Source organism: Microcaecilia unicolor, chromosome 3 (assembly GCF_901765095.1).
Source record: "Microcaecilia unicolor chromosome 3, aMicUni1.1, whole genome shotgun sequence".
Lineage (NCBI taxonomy): Eukaryota > Metazoa > Chordata > Amphibia > Gymnophiona > Siphonopidae > Microcaecilia > Microcaecilia unicolor.
Genome location: NC_044033.1, coordinates 184,541,391 through 184,565,106, shown reverse-complemented (window position 1 = coordinate 184,565,106; position 23,716 = coordinate 184,541,391). Strand labels below are relative to the sequence as shown.

Sequence of the window (23,716 nt, the reverse complement as noted above, 5' to 3'; positions counted from 1 at the left end):
GATGGACTTTCATCTGTCCCAGTATGGCAACACTTATGTTCTTATGTAAAATAAAACCACATGGGAAGGCACTTTGCAAAAAAACAGTACAGTGTGAAGAGAGAATACACAAATGCGTCCTCTCAGCTCTGCGGAAAAACAAGACTAGAGGAACTCCGCTCGCTTATCAGGCGGAAAGGCACTAGCGCACGTGTGGTGCGACACTGCTAGAAGCATCTACATTATTCTCAAGTTAAGGAGGCCTGCTTCTCCTCAGAGAATAGGGCAAATTCACTAATCAAGGTTACCACGTCTTGAGTTACTGCAGACTTTCATTAGATTTAATTTGTTGTGGCTGATCCCACTGTTAAACCACTGGTCTGCTTCTCTCATCCCTCCCCCGTGTGTTTCCTCTGTATGTTTGTTTTATTAGAGACTGTGCACTGTGTCAAACACAGTATACAGTTGTTAGTGCTATACAAACATTATTATAGACCTGTTTGTTATGTATGAAAAAATATGTTGGTGAGAGGTTTAAATATAACCAGGAACTGGAAAAAATAATGCTTTTTTTAAATATATGTACGCAAAGGTTTGCTTATGAGTACAGAACAGTATAAAGTGGCACAAGAAGAGGTGAAGCCAAGTTGCTGCAAATTTCAGCTGAGTGTCTCAAAGAAACAAAGTGGTGCAACATAGGAAGGAGGAGACCAGGTCTGCCTTAGCAGTTGTGGCAGAGTGGAGATCATCTGCCTCAGATGAGGCAAAGAGAAGCTCGCTAAGAAAGAATAATGACATGCTTGGAGGAAGAAAGGACTAGAAAGGGAGCCAGTGCAAGAGGAGAAAGGTGCCAGCACGTCTCAATTTATTCACCAACATTTTCCAAATCTGTTTCTGTGGCCTCAAACTATTTCTAATGAGGAAGTTGAGCATAGTTCCCACATATACCCTGAATGTAAATTAATGCCCTCTGTTTTTTTTTTCCGTTCTTCTTTCTTTTTCTCTCTTATTATTATGTATTACATTACCATGAAACCTAATCCTCTGTAACACCAAATGTCTACTCTCTTCACACTTCCAGTATCCACGATATATTGTAAGCCACATTGAGCCTGCAAAGAGGTGGGAAAATGTGGGATACAAATGCAATAAATAAATAAATAAAAGTAGTAAATGTGTATAATGGAAAGCATACAGAGGCTTGATGTACCATTTCTGCATAGATGCAACCTAAACTCCAAATGTCAACGGCGGTTGAATAATATTTGCATCCCAAAAGGATTTCTGGAGCTCGGTACCACAGAGTGACTACCTGGAAAGGACATGAGAGGAAAAATGAAATATCAAAAATGACTTCTATTAACTTGTATTCTATTTGCTAATATACTATGAAATAGATTATACAAAAACCTAACCTTTATTTGATGCAATACTATGTGGTGTAATTTCAAAACAATTAGACTTACAAACTTACATACAAGCTCATTTTCAAAGCACTTAGCCTCCCAAAGTTCCATAGAAACCTATGGAACTTAGCCTCCCAAAGTGCTTTGAAAATATGCCTCATAGTAACCTATGGAATTTTTTTATAAGTCTAAGTGCTTTGAAAATGAGCCCTTATGTATTATAAATTAGAATAAAATTAAGGAAACAAAAAATATATACTGTGTCTTGTAAAGCGAATGCTACATACCTGTAGAAGGTATTCTCCGAGGACAGCAGGCTGATTGTTCTCACTGATGGGCGACGTCCACGGCAGCCCCTCCAATCGGAATCTTCACTAGCAAAGTCCTTTGCTAGCTCTCGCGCGCATGCGCGGCCGTCTTCCCGCCCGAAACCGGCTCGAGCCGGCCAGTCTCGTATGTAGCAAAAGAGATACAAGGGAAGACTCAACTCCAAAGGGGAGGCGGGCGGGTTTGTGAGAACAATCAGCCTGCTGTCCTCGGAGAATACCTTCTACAGGTATGTAGCATTCGCTTTCTCCGAGGACAAGCAGGCTGCTTGTTCTCACTGATGGGGTATCCCTAGCCCCCAGGCTCACTCAAAACAACCACCATGGTCAATTGGGCCTCGCAACGGCGAGGACATAACTGAGATTGACCTAAAAAATTTACCAACTAACTGAGAGTGTAGCCTGGAACAGAACAAACAGGGCCCTCGGGGGGTGGAGTTGGATCCTAAAGCCCAAACAGGTTCTGAAGAACTGACTGCCCGAAGCGACTGTCGCGTCGGGTATCCTGCTGCAGGCAGTAATGAGATGTGAATGTGTGGACAGATGACCACGTCGCAGCTTTGCAAATTTCTTCAATGGAGGCTGACTTCAAGTGGGCTACCGACGCAGCCATGGCTCTAACATTATGAGCCGTGACATGACCCTCAAGAGCCAGCCCCGCCTGGGCGTAAGTGAAGGAAATGCAATCTGCTAGCCAACTGGATATGGTGCGTTTCCCCACAGCCACTCCCCTCCTGTTGGGATCAAAGAAACAAACAATTGGGCGGACTGTCTGTTGGGCTGTGTCCGCTCCAGGTAGAAGGCCAATGCTCTCTTGCAGTCCAATGTGTGCAGCTGACGTTCAGCAGGGCAGGAATGAGGACGGGGAAAGAATGTTGGCAAGACAATTGACTGGTTCAGATGGAACTCCGACACGACCTTTGGCAAGAACTTAGGGTGAGTGCGGAGGACTACTCTGTTATGATGAAATTTGGTGTAAGGGGCCTGGGCTACCAGGGCCTGAAGCTCACTGACTCTACGAGCTGAAGTAACTGCCACCAAGAAAATGACCTTCCAGGTCAAGTACTTCAGATGGCAGGAATTCAGTGGCTCAAAAGGAGGTTTCATCAGCTGGGTGAGAACGACATTGAGATCCCATGACACTGTAGGAGGCTTGACGGGGGCTTTGACAAAAGCAAACCTCTCATGAAGCGAACAACTAAAGGCTGTCCTGAGATCGGCTTACCTTCCACACGGTAATGGTATGCACTTATTGCACTAAGGTGAACCCTTACAGAGTTGGTCTTGAGACCAGACTCAGACAAGTGCAGAAGGTATTCAAGCAGGGTCTGTGTAGGACAAGAGCGAGAATCTAGGGCCTTGCTGTCACACCAGACGGCAAACCTCCTCCATAGAAAGAAGTAACTCCTCTTAGTGGAATCTTTCCTGGAAGCAAGCAAGATGCGGGAGACACCCTCTGACAGACCCAAAGAGGCAAAGTCTACGCTCTCAACATCCAGGCCGTGAGAGCCAGGGACCGGAGGCTGGGATGCAGAAGAGCCCCTTCGTCCTGCGTGATGAGGGTCGGAAAACACTCCAATCTCCACGGTTCTTCGGAGGATAACTCCAGAAGAAGAGGGAACCAGATCTGACGCGGCCAAAAAGGAGCAATCAGAATCATGGTGCCTCGGTCTTGCTTGAGTTTCAACAAAGTCTTCCCCACCAGAGGAATGGGAGGATAAGCATACAGCAGGCCCTCCCCCCAATCCAGGAGGAAGGCATCCGATGCCAGTCTGCCGGGGGCCTGAAGCCTGGAACAGAACTGAGGGACTTTGTGGTTTGCTCGAGATGCGAAGAGATCCACCAAGGGGGTGCCCCACGCTTGGAAGATCTGGCGCACCACTCGGGAGTTGAGCAACCACTCGTGAGGTTGCATAATCCTGCTCAACCTGTCGGCCAGACTGTTGTTTACGCCTGCCAGATATGTGGCTTGGAGCACCATGCCTTGACGGCGAGCCCAGAGCCACATGCTGACGGCTTCCTGACACAGGGGGCGAGATCCGGTGCCCCCCTGCTTGTTGACATAGTACATGGCAACCTGGTTGTCTGTCTGAATTTGGATAATTTGGTGGGACAGCCGATCTCTGAAAGCCTTCAGAGCGTTCCAGATCGCTCGCAACTCCAGAAGATTGATCTGTAGATCGCGTTCCTGGAGGGACCAGCTTCCTTGGGTGTGAAGCCCATCGACATGAGCTCCCCATCCCAGGAGAGACGCATCCGTGGTCAGCACTTTTTGTGGCTGAGGAATTTGGAAAGGACGTCCCAGAGTCAAATTGGAGCAAATCGTCCACCAATACAGGGATTTGAGAAAACTCGTGGACAGGTGGATCACGTCTTCTAGATCCCCAGCAGCCTGAAACCACTGGGAAGCTAGGGTCCATTGAGCAGATCTCATGTGAAGGCGGGCCATGGGAGTCACATGAACTGTGGAGGCCATGTGGCCCAGCAATCTCAACATCTGCCGAGCTGTGATCTGCTGGGACGCTCGCACCCGCGAGACGAGGGACAACAAGTTGTTGGCTCTCGCCTCTGGGAGATAGGCGCGAGCCGTCCGAGAATCTAGCAGAGCTCCTATGAATTCGAGTCTCTGCGCCAGGAGAAGGTGGGACTTTGGGTAATTTATCACAAACCCCAGCAGCTCCAGGAGGCGAATAGTCATCTGCATGGACTGCAGGGCTCCTGCCTCGGACGTGTTCTTCACCAGCCAATCGTCGAGATATGGGAACACGTGCACCCCCAGCCTGCGAAGTGCTGCTGCTACTACAGCCAAGCACTTTGTGAACACCCTGGGCGCAGAGGCGAGCCCAAAGGGTAGCACACAGTACTGGAAGTGACGTGTGCCCAGCTGAAATCGCAGATACTGTCTGTGAGCTGGCAGTATCGGGATGTGTGTGTAGGCATCCTTCAAGTCCAGAGAGCATAGCCAATCGTTTTCCTGAATCATGGGAAGTAAGGTGCCCAGGGAAAGCATCCTGAACTTTTCTTTGACCAGATATTTGTTCAGGGCCCTTAGGTCTAGGATGGGACACATCCCCCCTGTTTTCTTTTCCACAAGGAAGTACCTGGAATAGAATCCCAGCCCTTCTTGCCCGGATGGCACGGGCTCGACCGCATTGGCGCTGAGAAGGGCGGAGAGTTCCTCTGCAAGTACCTGCTTGTGCTGGAAGCTGTAAGACTGAGCTCCCGGTGGACAATTTGGAGGTTTTGAGGCCAAATTGAGGGTGTATCCTTGCCGGACTATTTGGAGAACCCACTGATCGGAGGTTATGAGAGGCCACCTTTGGTGAAAAGCTTTCAACCTCCCTCCGACTGGCAGGTCGCCCGGCACTGACACTTGGATGTCGGCTATGCTCTGCTGGAGCCAGTCAAAAGCTCGTCCCTTGCTTTTGCTGGGGAGCCGAGGGGCCTTGCTGAGTCGCACGCTGCTGACGAGAGCGAGCGCGCTGGGGCTTAGCCTGGGCCGCAGGCTGTCGAGAAGGAGGATTGTACCTACGCTTGCCAGAAGAGTAGGGAACAGTCTTCCTTCCCCCGAAAAATCGTCTACCTGTAGAGGTAGAAGCTGAAGGCTGCCGGCGGGAGAACTTGTCGAATGCGGTGTCCCGCTGGTGGAGCTGCTCTACCACCTGTTCGACTTTTTCTCCAAAAATGTTATCCGCATGGCAAGGCGAGTCCGCAATCCGCTGCTGGATTCTATTCTCCAGGTCGGAGGCACGCAGCCATGAGAGCCTGCGCATCACCACACCTTGAGCAGCGGCCCTGGACGCAACATCAAAGGTGTCATACACCCCTCTGGCCAGGAATTTTCTGCACGCCTTCAGCTGCCTGACCACCTCCTGAAAAGGCTTGGCTTGCTCAGGGGGGAGAGCATCAACCAAGCCCGCCAACTGCCGCACATTGTTCCGCATGTGTATGCTCGTGTAGAGCTGGTAAGACTGGATTTTGGCCACGAGCATAGAAGAATGGTAGGCCTTCCTCCCAAAGGAGTCTAAGGTTCTAGAGTCCTTGCCCGGGGGCGCCGAAGCATGCTCCCTAGAACTCTTAGCCTTCTTTAGGGCCAGATCCACAACTCCAGAATCATGAGGCAACTGAGTGCGCATCAGATCTGGGTCCCCATGGATCCGGTACTGGGACTCGATCTTCTTGGGGATGTGGGGATTAGTTAATGGTTTTGTCCAGTTCGCAAGCAATGTCTTTTTCAGGACATGGTGCAAGGGAACAGTGGACGCTTCCTTAGGTGGAGAAGGATAGTCCAGGAGCTCAAACATTTCAGCCCTGGGCTCGTCCTCCACAACCACCGGGAAGGGGATGGCCGTAGACATCTTCCGGACAAAGGAAGCGAAAGACAGACTCTCAGGAGGAGAAAGCTGCCTTTCGGGAGTAGGATCGGAAGGAAGACCCTCAGACTCCTCGTCAGAGAAATATCTGGGGTCTTCTTCCTCCTCCCACGAGGCCTCACCCTCGGTGTCAGACACAAGTTCACGGACCTGTGTCTGCAACCGTGCCCGACTCGACTCCGTGGAGCCACGTCCACGATGGGGGCGTCGAGAGGTAGACTCCCTCGCCCGCATCGGCGAAGCTCCCTCCGCCGACGTAGTCGGGGAGCCTTCCTGGGAGGCGACGGCAGCCGGCACCGCACGCGGTACCGGCGCCGGAGACCTCACCTCGGGCGATGGACCAGCCGGCGCCACGCTCGACGGTACCGGAGGCGCAAGCACCGCCGGTACCGGAGGGGTAGGGCGCAACAGCTCCCCCAGAATCTCTGGGAGAACGGCCCGGAGGCTCTCGTTCAGAGCGGCTGCAGAGAAAGGCATGGAGGTCGATGCAGGCGTCGACGTCAGAACCTGTTCCGGGCGAGGAGGCTGTTCCGGGCTGTCCAGAGTGGAGCGCATCGACACCTCCTGAACAGAGGGTGAGCGGTCCTCTCGGTGCCGATGCCTGCTGGGTGCCGACTCCCTCGGCGACCCAGAGCTCTCGGTACCGACACGGGAAGGGGACCGGTGACGATGCTTCTTCGATTTCTTGGAACGAAGCATGTCACCGGAGCTTCCCGGTACCGACGAGGAGGACGTAGAATCCAGCCGTCGCTTCCTCGGGGCCGAGGCCGAAGGAGGTCGGTCTCGGGGAGGGCTGTACCGCAGGAGCCCTCAGGGTAGGGGGAGACCCACCCGAAGGCTCACCGCCATCAGCAGGGGAATGGACAGCCCTCACCTGCACTCCTGACGATGCACCACTGTCCGACGACATCAGCAGACGAGGTCCCGGTACCACCGACGTCGATGCAGCTATCCGATGTCTCGGCGCCGATGCAGAGGGCCGATGCCTCGATTTACTCGATGCACTGGCAGCCGAGGATGAAGCTCTGGACGCTGAAGACGTCGATGCACACGATACCCCCGGTGCCGATGCCGACGAAGAGCCCGAGAACAAAACGTTCCACTGGGCCAATCTCGCTACCTGAGTCCGCCTTTGCAAAAGGGAACACAGACTACAGGCCTGAGGGCGGTGCTCGGCCCCCAGACACTGAAGACACGACGCGTGCCTGTCAGTGAGCGAGATAACCCGGGCGCACTGGGTGCACTTCTTGAAGCCGCTTGAAGGCTTCGATGTCATGGGCGGAAAAATCACGCCGGCGAAATCAAAATCCGAAATGACGAAAATGAGCACCAAAAACTTTGAGGGAGAAAAATCTCGACCGAGGCCGAAAAGAGGCCTACCCCGACGACGAAAGAAAACTTACCGGGGCAAAGACTGGAAATACGGGTAGGGGCAAACGAAACCCAAGGGGGTTTGCGGAGCACTTCCCGAACGAAAACAAATATTTTCCGAAGAAAAAAACACGTCGATTAGACAAAGGACGCGCGAGGTCGACTCTCCGGGGCTCGACACGGCGAAAAACACAGCCGTACCGAGTGCGGACGAAAGAAGACTGGCCGGCTCGAGCCGGTTTCGGGCGGGAAGACGGCCGCGCATGCGCGGTGCGCGCGAGAGCTAGCAAAGGACTTTGCTAGTGAAGATTCCGATTGGAGGGGCTGCCGTGGACGTCACCCATCAGTGAGAACAAGCAGCCTGCTTGTCCTCGAAGAAATATTTTCACATTCTCAGACATCTCACATTTTGCTCTCTAACCAAGTTAAAAAACATTAAAAGACACTATGGATGCCCATGAATCCCAGCCAGGTGACTCAATAATACTTGCAATGACAGATGGGAGAGACCAAAATGAGAACACTATAGAGTACATAAAGAATTCTCACTGGTCCCCAGGAAAAACACTACAATGACATTAAAATCTATAATACACAATCTCTGATGTTACTTAAACGTTTATGCTCTTATCTGTTCATGAGTATTGATAGTTAAGGCCATTTTGATAGCATTTATTCTGTTTTACTGTACACACATTTGTTCATATGTAAGGATATGCTAAAATGTTCCATTGTACAATGTCGTTGTAAACCAGTCTGTCCTCCACCTTGAACTTAAAAGCAGATTATAAATGACAACATTAAATTAAAATGTGGGTGTTTCACTGATCTAGACAAAAGACACTTTCAACTTGAAAGAACAATGGTGACAGTCTTTCCTGTTTATTTCCTTTCCTTGAATCACGCTGGCCCAATACAGACAAATGAATTTATGCTATCTTGCAAGCAGATGGAATCAGAGAACAGAACTTTAGAGTGATAAATCATTATCACTGCCATATAAAAGGTATTATGCCTCCCCTCCCCCCCAAAAAGCCATTCCAGTAATTCATACCAAAGCTTGATATGATCAGAAAACACCAGAACACTAAATTCTTTCATCCATCCAGAATCAAAATCCCAAATCTCCAAAACACAAGGAAAAGGGAATACACACACACACACACACAACCAGAGAACTGAAAAGATACTCTGCTGTCAAGCAAAAAAAAAAAAAAATAATAATAATAATAATAATTTTTTGCAGAACAGTACACTGTGGGTCCTAGACTGGTCTAATAGGTTTAAAGGAAAGGAAATTTAACAGGTAAGACTAAAATTTCACCTTCCTTTTCATTCTACTACATCAGTTCAGACAAACTGGAAGCACATAAGCCCCTTTTTCCTCTAGAGTTAGGAAGCAGCCAGTGCCACTCAGATGTGCAATCTGCAGTGCTTCATAAAGGAATGCAAGGAAAATCAAATTACTGCTCTACAGATGCCTTCCTGAGAGTCAGCTCAACACTCCACCCAGCTGTGTCCTAGCAGAATACGTTTGTCTACCCTCCAGCACTTGATGGCTCTTGAACACTGGGCCATGAAAGCCTTTGAAGGAGCCTCTTTCCTACACAGTCTACCTGATTCATGTGAAAAAGGGGAGACCTTCCCCTGGGGAGAAACAATGGTACTAGTTGAAAAGACTCGCACCCCCAAAAAATGATCAGACAAGCAACTCTGTACGACAAGATTTGCAGTTTGGAAAAGTGGCGAGCCAAGCAAAACAGGAACCAAGAAGAGTACCTTGAGAAACAAAGACCTGAAAAGACATTCAAAACCAAATTCAAAATCCACCGAGGAAGTACAGCTCTTAACAGGGGTATGGTCTTATTGAACTCCCCCCTTAAGAAATGCACCAGAATCAGGTGATGGACCACAGAAGAGCCCTGAATCTGAACATAAAAACAAGAAATTACTGTCACCTACATTTTCAGTTTATTAAGAGCTAAGGTTTGGAATGCTGGTTGGTGTGAAAATGGCAGTGTGAGGGTGAAGCTCTGGCACCAGAGCGTGAATTCCCTGTTTTAGCCTTCCACCTGACTCCAATACAGCTGTATTCCAGCCCCACGAGGAGAGACCGACCTTAGGAGAGATATGGTAAGGGAAAACAAGCTGAGGAGGTTAAGACACATAACCAAGCAAATGAACAATAAGCGGTGAGAACCCACATTGTGGCAAACTCTACAACTGGAGACAGCATATCCAAAGATGAAAGCATCAGCTGCAGTCCTCAAGTGCTGGAGAACAACTGATGGAGGCCCTCACTAAAGACCACCTCAGGTAGTGGGTGGAAGAAATGAAGTCTGAAGGGAAAGATGTGTGATGCAGTTAAAGAAATCCACGCAGATCTGGCAAAACTCAGAGGTTGCATGGATAAGGTAGAGAGTCGTGTGGAGGAGCAGGAAGGCAACCTGGCATAAGTCCAAAAAGACAATCAAGACATACAGCAGGTAACATAGGACTTGCTCTCCAAGCATGAGGATTTGGAAAATAGAACAAGGAGAAACATCAGAATTGGAGGCATCCCAGAAACCAAGGTCTACAATGACGCGCACAGGTGGTGCACAAATTGTATCAAGAGATCATGTGCAACTTGATCACCAGCTTAAGATAGGGCGCACTGGGCCCTTGGACAGGGGATGCCTCAAAAGAGACTGTGGCATATATATTTAACTATAAGGACGAATAGCTATTTCTTCGGAAAACTAAAGTATCCCACCGTGCAAGCGCAGTTGCCTTCCTACCCAACAAGCAAGCACAGAACAAGCAGTCTAATGACAGCTGGAAAAAGACAACTCCAAGGAGAAAAGGGAGGGTTTGTGAGAATGATTGGCCTATCTTCCTCATGAACACCTCCTACATAAGTACCTTCATTTTCTGGGGACAGGCAGGCCATCTCTCACAACCAGGAATCCCTAGCTACCAGGCTCACCGAAAACAATGCTAGGGTAATAGGGAGTTGCAACAGCAAAGCCTAACCAACCAACCAATCCAAAAAAAAAAAAAAAAAAAAAATCCCACTGGTTGTGAAGGTGAAGATACAGCCTAGAACGGAAATAATGGGCACAGGAAGGTGGCGACAGATGCTAGACACCAAACTGATTCTGCAGTACTAACAGCTATCGTGTTGGGTATTTTGCCAAGGCAGTAGTGAGATGTGAATGTGTGGACTGAAGACCACATTGCAGCCTTGTAGATCTCTTCAAGAGAGGCTGGCGTATACCGACGCAACCACGGCTCTGACACAACCATCCAGAGTCAGCCCAGCTTGGCCATAAGCAGATGCAGTCTGCCAGCCAATTGGACAAAGTTCATTAGCCGATGGCTACCCCCATCCTGTTGGGATTAAAAAACAAAAAAACCTGTGCAGATTGTCTATGGGCTTCAGTCCGCTCCAGATAGAAGGCTAAGGCATGCTTGCAGTCCAAGGTGTGTAGTGCGCTTTCACCAGAATGGGCATGTGGTTTGTAGAAGAATGCTAATCAATAGAAATAAAACAAAATAAAACATGGAAAAGAAAATAAGATGATACCTTTTTTATTGGACATAATACATTTCTTGATTAGCTTTCGAAGGTTGCCCTTCATCAGATCGGAAATAAGCAAATGTTGGTAGATGACAGTATATATGAGTGAAACATCAAAGCATTTCAGTGACAGTCTATATCAGTGATGGCGAACCTATGGCACGCGTGCCAGAGAGGGCACGCAGAGCCCTCTCCCTTGGCACGCGTGCCATCGCTGGTCCGCCCACTCTCCCTCCCTCCCAGCACCAGGCCTGCCTCCCGCCCGCCCTCCCTCCAACCAACCAAGCAACCATCAACCCTCCCGCCCGCCCGTCCTCCCTCCCAGCACTAGGAACCCCCCTTCTCCTCTTAAATTTTAAAAGCGTACCTCCTCGGAGTTCATTCAGGCGGCGTGCGTCGGCAGCGAAGCGCGTGTTCTTCGCTCGGCGCGCCTTCCCCTCTGTCCCTCAAGCTCTGGTCCCGCCCATAGGCTGGGTGGGAGGGAGAGCAAGGGGGAGAGGAGGGTTGCTGGACATTTGTGGCTGGAGGGGAGAGGATGGTTGCTGGACAAGGATGGAGGGCAAGAAATGAAGACGAAATGAGGAAAGTAAAGAAATAAATGGAAAGGAAGCCCTGGAAAAGGAGTTAAGAGAACAGATAGAGAGCAGCAGAATCAGTGACTAGAACCAATATGGATAGAAAAACAAAATCACCAGACAACAAAGGTAGGAAAAATCATTTTCATTTTAGTGTTTGGAATATGTCCAATTTGAGAATTTACATCTGCTGTCTTATTTTGCACTGGGTATACTGGAGCTGTAACAGCTTACAGAAATGATTTATAATGGAAGAAAATAATGTTATTTTTTTCTCCTATACTAGTATAATATTTTCAATGATGTCTGTTTATATGCGCCATGGCTGGTGTAAGGGGTGTGGCTATCATAGGGGTGGAGTCATATGTGGTGACCCCGCCCATAATGAGTACCGGCACTTTGCGATAAATAATTCGATTTTGGGTTGCTGTTTGGGCACTCGGTCTCTGAAAGGTTCGCCATCACTGGTCTATATGCATGTAGAAGAATGTTGTAATGGAATGGAATCTATGTAATAGAATCTATGCGGGATGCAAGGATCAAATCATAAAGAAACTTCAGACCGCCCAAAACACAGCAGCCAGGCTTATACTTGGAAAAACGCGTTTTGATAGCACCAAGACACTCCGAGAAAAACTGCACTGGCTACCAATCCAAGAACGTTATCACTTTCAAAATCTGCACGACTGTTCATAAAAATTATTTACGGCAAGGCACTGGGATACATGACAGACCTCATCGACCTGCCAACCAGAAACACCACAAAATCTGCACGATCACACCCTAAACCTCCACTACCCAAGCAGCAAAGGACTCAAATACAAATCCACCTATGCATCCAGCTTTTCCTACGTAAGCGCACAACTATGGAACGCACTGCCAAAAGCAGTAAAAACTACGCTCGACCACCTAAATTTACGGAAAGCACTAAAGACAGACCCAACATAAAACTACCTGGATACCTGCAACACAATGTAACCATGGACCATAATGGACATTACCTGACTCTTCCTCTCCCTTTCTAAGTTCCCCCCAATTATACCTACTATACATGTACCTCATTCTACCAAAACATCACCTTGTATTCGTTATACCTTGTATTTGTTCAGACCGGAATCGGCTAACTCCATTAACGGATATATGTAAGCCACATTGAGCCTGCAAAAAGGTGGGAAAATGTGGGATACAAATGTAATAAATAAATAAAATAAATGAAATGTTGGCAGAGAAATTAACTGCTTAAAATGGAACCCCAACACTACCCTTGGAAGGGTAGGGAGAAATACTCTGATATGATGAAACTTTCTGTAAGGTGGATCTGCTACTAGGGCCTGAAGCTCATTGATTCTACGAGCTGCAGTGACCATCAAAAATAAGACCTTCCAGGTTAGGTACTTCAGATGACAGGAATCAAGTGGTTCAAAAGGAGCTTTCATCAGCTGGGTGATGATATTGAAACCCCATGACAGTAGGAAGTTTGATAGGGGGCTTTGTCAACAGCAAACCTCACATGAAGCAAACAACTAGATGCTGTACAGAGATGGGCTTATGTCCCACAAAGTGATGGAAAGCACAGATTGCACCAAAGTGAACACTTACAGAGCTGGTTTCCAAACCACACTCCAAGGTGCAGGAGGTACTCCAGCAGTTTTTGTGTAGTGTAGAGGAAGCAAGAGTATCTAACCTTAAAGGATAAACTCCTCTTGGTGGAAACTTTTCCAGGAAGCCATCAAGACCTTGGAGACATCCTCCAGCAGGATCAAGGAGGCAAATTCTAGGCTCTCAACATCCAGGTCATGAGAGCCAGGGACTGGAGGCTGGAATGTAGAAAAGACCCCTCACTCTGAGTCATGAGGGTCAGAAAACACTCCAATCTCCACAGTTCTTTGGAGGAAACTCGGGAAGAAGAGGGAACCATACCTGCCACAGCCAGAATGGAGCGATGAGGATCATGCTATTCCTGGTCTTGATCGAGTTTCAGGAGAGTCTTCCCTATCAGAAGAACAGTAGGATACACATACAGAAGATCAGTTCCCCAATGGAGGAGAAAGGCATCTGCCACTAGCCTGCCATGTGATCTGAGTCTAGAGCAGTACTGAAGAACCTTGCTGTTAAGAGGTGTGATAAAAAGATCCAAGGGGGTGCCCCATTCTCGGAAGACTTTGTGGGCAATGCCCATGTTGAGAAACCACTTGTGCAGTTGCATGACCCTGCTCAGTCTGTTTGCCAGACTGTTCTGTTTCCCTACCAGAAATGTGGTCCGGAGCACAATGCCATAACTGGTGTCAAGTCCACATTCCAACCACTTCCTGACACAAGGGATAGGATGCTTTATCTCACTGCTTGTTCACATAATATATGGCAACCTGGTTGTCTGTTCGAAACAGGATAATTTGGGCTCATCAGCCAATCTCTGAAGGCCTTTAGATTTAGAGTGTGTTCCAAATCACCTGGAGTTCAGGAACTTGATGTGCTGTGAGGCTTCCTAGCCAGACCAAACCCTCTGAGTGTGAAGCTCATCAACATGGGCTCCCCATCCCAGATTGGATGGATCTGTGGTTACAACCTTCTGGAGGTGGAAGAATTTGGAATGGTAGTCCCAGGGTCAAACTGGAGCAAATAGTCCACCAGAAAAGCAATCAAGCCAAACTGGGAACAAACAATGTGGATGGCATCGGTTCCCTCTGGCCTGAGACCACTAGGAAGCTAGGGTCCACTGGGTAGGCTTACTTCAAATGGAGACCTATCATGGGCATCACATGAACTGTGGAGGCCACACTGCTGAGCTGTGACCCGTTAGATGCTGCGGACCCGAGTAGTGATAGCAATTAGTCCATACCTGTGGGAGGTATGCCTGATCTTGTACCGTATTTAGCAGGGCTCCAATGAATTCCAATTGATGTACAGATTGTACGTGGGACTTTGACCGTGAACCCTAGTAGCTCCAGCACCTGAATAGTCCACCGTATTGACTCGAGAGCACCCTCTTTCGATGTACTCATGACCAGCCAATCATCCAAGTAGGGAAACACATGTACTCCCGGTCTGCGTAGCAACACAGTGACTACTACTAGACATCTGGTGAAGACCCTGGGAACCGATACGAGGTCAAAGGGCAGAAAGTGGTTACTGGAAGTGGTGATTCCCAATGTGATCTGAGATGCTTCCTGTATGTGGGTATAGGCATTCTTTGTCCAGAGTATAGCCAATCCTTTCCTCTCGTGAACTGATGGAATGGGCTCAACCACACTAGCCTTTAGAAGGACAGAGAGTTCCTCTGTAAGTACTTCTTCTGCAGAGAGCTGAGGTAAGACACTCAGTGGGCAATTTGGATGACACTTTCACCAATGGAGCACATAACTGTAGCAGACAATTTGGAGAACCCACCAGTTGGAACTTACAAGGAACCACCTTTCTTGGAAAAGAATTTAGCTCTTTCCTACCGGCAGGTCATCTGGAACAGATACTTGGATGACAGCTATGCTCTCTTGAAGCCAGTGAAAAGCTCGCCCCCTGCTTTGACCAGGGAGCCAGCTCTGGCTTCTGGGTGCACTAGAGCTGGACCTACTGGGCGGGGCAGGAAGGAATAAACCTAAGCCTTTGACACTAGTAGGTGCTCTGACGTCCAGCCACAAACCTCCAAGAGGAGGTGGGCACAGAAGGAGGCTGCTAAGACAGGGACCTGACAGTGTCAGAGTATTTGAGGTTTGTGACCTCCTCCACCTTATCCTCAAAACTCCTCAGAATGGAACATCTGCCAACCTCTCTTGAACCATGGGTTTGAGGTCAGAGATGTGCAGCCATGAGTCTAAACATACCAACAAAAAAGGCAGAGAGTCTGGATACAATGTCAAAAGTATCAAACATGTCCCTGGCTAGGTATGTCCTGCACTCCTGCTGCGTGGACAGCTGGCAAAGCTCTGCAGCCTGCTGTGGTGGGAGACTGTCCACAAAGTCTAGCACACTTCGCACCATGGACTTCAAGTACAGGTTTGTGTAGAACTGGTAGGTCTGGATGTGGGAAATGAGGCCTGTAACACCTTTCTCCTAAAACAATCCAGTATACTGGCCTCCCTGGCTGAGGGATCAAATTGGAGGCTGGCTGCACAATATGTTAAAGAGGGAATTAAGACAAACAAGGAAAAACTAGTTAATTGCCTGATAATTTTCTTTCCTTTAGTCCCAAAGGATCAGTCCAGACAAATGGGTTGTGACAATCTGCCAGCAGGTGGAGATAGAACTCTAATGAGTTGTGCCTCATAAGCTCCTACGCTTAGCAACCAAACCAGTATTCGATAAAGCAGCGAGTGAGTTCCAGAGAAAAAACTTCAGCCTTTAGATAAAAGGCAAAACTCATGCCTTAGAAATAACGGAACCAGAATACAAACACCTGAAAATATATAGAACCCGAAAAAACTGAAACCATCACAAGGCGGGCAGGCTCTGGACTGATCCTTTGGGACTACAGGAAAGAGAATTATTAGGTAATTAACTAATTTTAACTTCCATTACGTCCCAAGGATCAGTCCAGACAAATGGGAAGTAGAAAAGCAATCCTTAAGAGGGGAAGGACTGTGATATCCCTGCAGTGAGAACCGTGGCCCCGAAGGAAGCATCTGCTCGAGCAGACACATCAAAACAGCAATCCTTAACAAAGGAATGAGAAGACCATGTTGCTGACCGACAGATCTCTGCCAATGAAAATGCCCTAGACTCTGCCAAAGAAGTTGCCAAAGACCTGGAAGAATGAGCCTTGACGTAGATCTACCCTTCAGAATGTAAGCTGAAGAAAGCCTCCTTAAGCTATCGAGTCAATCGCTTTAGAGGCTGGCAAACCCTTCCAGGGTCCCGCAAAGAGGACAAAAAGATGATCAGACTGCCTGAAATCGTTGGTAGTGGTAAGATAGCGCACAAGGACGCACTTCACACTCAACAGTTGCAAAGAAGCGTATTCCGGAGAATAGACCTCACTAGAAAAAGAAGTGTATATTCCTTCCTATACTACACCTGTAATATGGTACTAGGCCTGTAATATGGCCTTGCTAGCCCTCAGATTTCCTAGTTTGCTGTCTTCAGCATATTTTTAGTTTCTTCCTGCAGCTGCATGTAAGTTACAGTGCTTTCTCAGGAAATGGAGAGTACATGTTACATGTCAAGGTGACAGAAGGAACTGAGGCTATGCAGTCCATATAAGGCAGATATAATTGGATATAACCTTGGTGGTGTTGAGAGACTGAGGACTCTGCAAGCCCAAGATGTTCCAACAGAAATATGTATTCAGAGAGGAAGGACATCAAGTGTCTTATAATATTTATTATTTGCTTGCTACATGATTATTTGCACGCTGTACTGATAAGGAATTAGCCAATTGCCACAAAGTGTGCATGTGCACACAAGAGGAGAGGATGATACAATGTAGGAAATTGCCATATATGTACACATATAAAAAAATAAAATATTACAGGAAGATCCATATATGACCATAAGTTAGTTTAGGAGAAATCACATGATTTGGGAGAAACAAAACTTACAACCGATATGTGATGGCTAAAAAAGATTTTGCTGAGCAGTTTTGTTATTCAGTCTGTGCATCTGGCTACTGGGTGACACACAACCTGCTCCAGAGAGAACAATTATTTTCTATTGGTTTAGTGAGATACCAATAAAGATTTTACTGGTTGCGCCTATATCTAAGTCTGATTGTCTCTCTTATTCCAGCCCTTAGGTTTGAAGGGTGAGCAGCCCCTGAGGTATTCTATATCTTGCCTCTATGATATGCCAATGCTACCACCTGAACCTAATAGTGCCATCTTTTTCAGAAATCATACATCAACACACTAGAAAGGCGATCTTTTCAGTTTAGGGCTCTGACCATTGGAATAAATTACCTCAAACAACTTTACAAAATTTTAAAACCAAACTTAAAACATTTCTTTTTTTCCAATGCTTATTCAGAATTTCTCCATTGAAGTCTGTGGAAGCAGAGTCTCTCAGACCCAAAGGACCAGTTAATCCTTCCTCCCCCCAATCTCATCTTTTATCCTATCAAATTTGTAGTTCTTCCCCGCTCTTCCTCTTCCAACGTTTCTATTTTCTTCTTCATGTACTTTTATTTTTAGAATGTAAGCGGAGCAGGTGGGGGGGGAAGAGGGGTTGGTGGTTGGGAGGCGAGGATAGTGGAGGGCAGACTTATACAGTCTGTGCCAGAGCCGGTGATGGGAGGCGGGACTGGTGGTTGGGAGGCGGGAAGTACTGCTGCGCAGACTTGTACGGTCTGTGCCCTGAATAAGGCAGGTACAAATCAAGGTAAGGTTTACACATATGTTTGTCTTGTTGGGCAGACTGGATGGACCGTGCTGGTCTTTTTCTGCTGTCATCTATTATGGTTACTATGTTACCCAGACATGTCCTATGATGGGCAGGATAGAAAATTCTGAATAAATTTGAAACTTGAGCAAACTGAGAGCTTTTGAATCCCTTCTGAAAGGAGAATAAAATCTGAGATGAGGAAGCAAGAAATGGAGAAACAATTCTCCGCAGACCAGCTCTCAAAAGTTTTCCGTACTCTAGTATAAGACGAAGTGGACCGCTTTCTGGCTTGCAACAAGGTAGTAATAACATCATCTGTAACATAGTAACATACATAGTAGATGACGGCAGAAAAAGACCTGCACGGTCCATCCAGTCTGCCCAACAAGATAAACTCATACTTTTGTGTATACCTTACCTTGATTTGTATTTGCCATTTTCAGGACACAGACCATAGAAGTCTGCCCAGCACTAGCCCCGCCTCCCAACCACCAGCCCCGCCTCCCACCACCGGCTCTGCCACCCAATCTCGGCTAAGCTTCTGCGGATCCATTCCTTCTGAACAGGATTCCTTTAAGTTTATCCCACGCATGTTTGAATTCAGTTACCGTTTTCATCTCCACCACCTCTCGCGGGAGGGCATTCCAAGTATCCACCACTCTCTCCGTGAAAAAATACTTCCTGACATTTTTCTTGAGTCTGCCCCCCTTCAATCTCATTTCATGTCCTCTAATTCTACCGTCTTCCCATCTACGGAAGCGGATTAATACCTTTCAAATATTTGAACGTCCGTATCATATCACCCCTGTTTCTCTTTTCCTTTAGGGTATACATGTTCAGGTCAGCAAGTCTCTCCTCATACGTCTTGTAACGCAAATCCCATACCATTCTTGTAGCTTTTCTTTGCACCGCTTCAATTCTTTTTACATCCTTGCTTAACTCTTCCTCAATCGTGCCCGCTCAAGACCAAAGCAGGAGGTATTCTCCATAAGTACTGGACTTTGGTGCAATAAGCCCGCCTGTGAAAGAAGAGTCAACTGAGGAGTGATTTGAAGACAGATGAGGTCCACATACCAAGGACATCTGGGCCAGTCCAGAGCTACAAGAACGACCTTCCCAGGTTGATGTGCAATCCTGTGCGACATCCTTCCCACGACAGGCCATGGAGGAAACACGTAAAGGAGGCCATCTGAAGGGCAAGACTGTACCAGTGCATCCATTCCTAAGAGTCTTTCTCCCTTGTATATTATGGGTACTACTATTATTACTATTACTTATTTCTATAGTGCTATTTATGAACTATGAAATATGAGCCATGATTAAGACCTGTAAAAGTTAAGGCTCAACAGGGCATATAGGCTGACAGGCCTAAGTGAGTTGTCTCTTAGTTGACCTCTTTACTGAATCAGAGCTCATGGTCTGCTAGCACCTAAGTAAACACTATAAACTTAGTTGTCCACCCTAGAGCGGAGTCAATAGGGGCAAAGGCCATAAATCATGAGGTCCAAGAACTTATGATCTGATAAGACATTCCTATTTGCAAACGGGCCTGGGAAAGGTGCAATTATGGATGAACAGAAGAATGTGAGATTTAGTGACGTGGGATAGATGGTGTGAATAGAAGACAGAATGATTTCTCAGGAAGATAAGTGCTAAAGCCTTGCTTAACACAAAAGGTATAAAAACAGTTGTATCAGAGCATTACGTTGGGGGGTGGGGGGGGGGGGGGAGAAGCAGAGGTAGACTACATGTTTGGGTCCCCTGCGCTCCCCCATGAGAAACTATGAATTGTATTAATATACTTGATAAGTGAATAAAATATATTTTCTCATATGCCCTTAGTATTGGTTTCTTTTACTCCTTCCAATAGAGAATGGCTGGTTTATGCTAATTTGGGAGGAGATACAAGCAGCCTAAAAACAGCCGTATAATCTGTGTACTTGCACATTTGAGTATGGATGCTGTGAGGTCCAGAATCAGAAGGCCCCAATGTGTGGAAATGAGGCAAATTGCAGTTGACAGTTGCCATTCCCCTGGGTCCAGAGACACACTGCTGAGGAAATCCGCTTGCAAGTTCAGTGAACCAACTATGTGAGATGCTGAAATCGTAATGTTCAATTCTGCCCACTGGAAAAAAAAAATGTGCCTCCTGAGCTAGAGATACACTCTTTGATCTTCAATGTCTGTTGATGTAAGAAAGTGCTGTGACATTGTCCGACATTGGCACATCACCAGCCTCCAGCAAAGAGGAGGCAGAAAGGCTAGTACAGCTTTCCAGACAGCTCGACGTTCCAATCTGTTGATTGACCAGGAAGCCTCCACTCTCAACCAGTGGCCCTGAACAGAGTGGTGGAGATAATGGGCTCCCTGTCTGAAGAGGCTGGCACTGGAGGAGAAAACACAACAGCTGGGAGTCTGTAAGGGCAATCTGCTTGTGTGCGCATAGCCACCAAATCAGACTGAGGCATCCACGGCACCAGCTGGTCATAAATCCTCAAGAGTGGAGACTACCAGCTCAACAGGGACGACTGTAGGGGCCGCATGTGAAATGTCACCCAAGGCAGAACATGTCGCCATAGAACCTGAGCATAATCCCACACCCACGGGCAGGGAAGAGAGAGAAGCCAGAGAATTTGCTATTTGAGCTTCAGCTGAATATGCTGAGGCAGGAAAACCTTCCTTGCCTGGGTACTGAAGCACACTCCTAGAACTCCAGGGTCTGGGTGAGGGCAAGATGACTCCTGCTGTAATTCACCACCCAACCCAGCGCAGAACGGACAGGAGTATCTGTGTTCTGCAAAGGCTCTCTTGATAAGAAGGCACCTGAATTAGCCAATTGTCCAGATAAGTATGTACCTGGATCCCTTGCTGGCAAACAAAGGCTGCCACCACCACCATAACTTTTGAAAATGTGCGAGGTGCAGTGGTGAGGCCAAAAGGCATGGCCTTGAATTGAAAATGATCTCCCAAGATCGCAAACCGGAGAAATCTCCTGTGAGGCCGCCAAATTGGGATATCAAAATAAGCCTCCTTGAAGTCCAATGAGGTGAGAAACTCGCAGAATGAAGACTCTCTATGCGGAAGTGTAGCACTCAAGAGACTTGTCCACCCCTCTGAGATCCAGAACTGGGTGAAAAGTGTCGTCTTTCTTTGGGACAACAAAATAGATGGAATATCAAACCGTGTCCCTCTCTGCCAGAGGAAAGGGCTGAATAAGGCTAAGGTAATTAGAACTGCCTAACTATTTGCAGAGCTGCCACAAGGGGACAGCATGAAAAGATCTGCAAGTAGCTTTGAAAATTCTAGCTTGTGGCTGTGGAGAATGACATCAAGGATCCACTGGACTGCAGTAAATGGTGGTCCACTCCTTGTGAAAACGGGAAAGATGGCCGCCTATGTCTACATACAAGGAGTGAACCTTGACTCTGTCATTGTGAGGTCTACGAAAAGGGAGAGGTACTTGAGGAAGTAGGAAAGGGCTTCTTGCCTCCTTGAAAGAAGGCCGGAGTCTGAGGAAAGCGAGGTTTTTGAGTGGAAGCACTAGCTTTCCCTGGTCCATACCTCCACGCTTCTTGAAAACAAGACAGCCACCCAGAAATGAAGTTTAGGCTTGTCCTCAGTTAGCCACTGGATCCTGGAATCTCCCAGGTCTAACAATCTTCTCCAAATCTGCACCAGTTTCCCGGGCAACTTCGCCAGACAAGATTTGGATGCCACATCAACAGTACCAGGCCTCAATCATAGCCAGTGTCGCGCTGAAACGGCCAAGACCATACTCTTTAGTTGATGCTCGGAGAATATCATAAAGAACGTCTGACAAAAAGGACAACCCCGTCTCTAGAGTAGGGAGAAAGTCTGGAGGCGAATCCAACGTGGACAATTGTTGAATCCACGATAAAGAAGGCCTGGCTGCAAAAGAAGCAGAAATTGCTGCCTGAGAATTTAATGCAGCTAGTTGAAAGGCAAGCTTCAAGGAAGCCTCAAGCTTGCAGTCATGCATATCCTTTAATGCAGTTCTGCCTTCAAAAGGGATAGTGGTACATTTAGTAACCGCCATAATATGGGCATCCACATTAGGAAGAACAAACTGCTCTAAATCAGACAGCAGAAGTGGATATAATATGGACACTGTGCGAGCCACCTGGGGTCAGGGGTCTCCCACTGAGCTCTAATAAGCTCCTGCATAGCCTCATGAATGTGGAAAGATACAGGAGGTCCCTTAGTACCTGACATAATAGATGGAGCAGGACCAGAGGACTGAGAAGCAGGGGATGAAATGTTTAAAGCCTCCATAGATTTTCTGATCAACAGAGGAAACTCCCTCTGTTGAGATTATCCTACTGTAGCTAGGCTGTCTCAAAAACAGCCTAGCTACAGTAGGATCATCACCGCCGTCTGCCTCTGAAATATCCAAATCAGGGCCATCAGCAGAACTAGGACAGTCAGAATACACTGATAAAACCTCCGAGTCCAGAGGAGGAGCGTTCTCCAAATCCTGCGAAACCAAGTTTTTGTTTCTTAGGAAGCTGCTCCTCAAAAGCAGCACATGACGGAAAGAAGGAGAGGCAGCTTGACCCGACTTCAATAAAAAGGTCTGATGTAATAAAACAAATTCAGGCGAAAATGGCAGATCAAAGACTTCTACCCCCGCAAACCAAGATCCCAGGGCACGGTAGCAGGTGAGGAACCCACTGACAAAATGGCTGAAGCCTCGCAGAACGCAGGAGCCATTGGTTCTGAGCCCGCCAAAACTGCCATTGGAGTGGGGCCAGACAACTTCCAGAGACGGAATACCGACAGCCAAAGTAGACAACAGCGGTATGTCCACAGAAGTAAAGCAAAGCGCGTGCAGGAACTGGTAGCCGAGAGCTTATCCCCGCAGCGCACACAAGGCACTGAAGCCCCACAATGTTCCCTCAACACAAGCGCTCTCAAAAAGAACCTCAGTGGCTGCTTTTTTTTTCTTCTTCTTTTTAGATAGAGGCAGGAGAAAAAGAGAAGGGAAGACTGAGACAGAAGTAGAAAGTGGCAACAGGGGAGCAGGGAGGGACCTAGACTACTAGGTTTACACCTGAGGCACAGGATATTCTCAACCCCAAACTCAACTGAACCTGCAAGCAGGACAGGAGGCCACACAGCAGGAGCTGCTATCCCGCCTACTGGAAGATATATTGGCTTGGTTGCAAAGCGCAGGAGCTTATGAGGCACGACTCAGTTCTCCATCTCCACCTGTCTGCACTGATCCCTGGGACGTAATGGAAAACAAAACATTCTACATCAAACATTGCAGAATGGAATCATTATGAATAGTATTCTTGTAGGGCTGTACTACCATCTGCCAGGACAGAATGCTCAAACAGATGAAGAAAAGTTTACAGAAATTAGGAAACTGGCAAATTCGGCAACAGTATAAACATATTCTGTATCTCAAGGAATGTAATTTCTTGAAAGATACATATATATCAATGTATATAAAGTGGAGAAAAAAAAAAAAAACCAGTGAATATCAGAGTCATTCCTATTTGTAAGGCTGACACCTTCAGAATCGTAGGAGGCTCTTTTCAATCATAAGTCACAAAAAAACTCCACTTTCATATTATCAATGTCTATAAATGACAAAATACCTTCCCATAGATACAGAATAAGATGAACAAAGCAAAATGAATGTTGCCCACACTAATATACACTACTAATCTTGGATTTTGCGGTCTCATTATTTTCTCCATGTGCTGCATCTGGCATCTCTTCTAAACTGCAAATCCCAACAGGGGTTTCCCTGTTTCACCTTTACAGGCTGCTTCAGGGAAAAAAAGTT

The 23,716-nt window shown here is 47.3% G+C and overlaps 1 protein-coding gene across 1 annotated transcript in view; it reads right to left on the bottom strand.

The window, feature by feature from the left end:
• CDK2 (cyclin dependent kinase 2) overlaps nucleotides 1-23,716 on the bottom strand; it is a 115,963-nt gene that overhangs the window by 41,706 nt on the left and 50,541 nt on the right. The window contains 1 exon segment of the mRNA XM_030196740.1: nucleotides 1,190-1,291. Coding sequence (XP_030052600.1) covers nucleotides 1,190-1,291 — 102 coding nt within the window.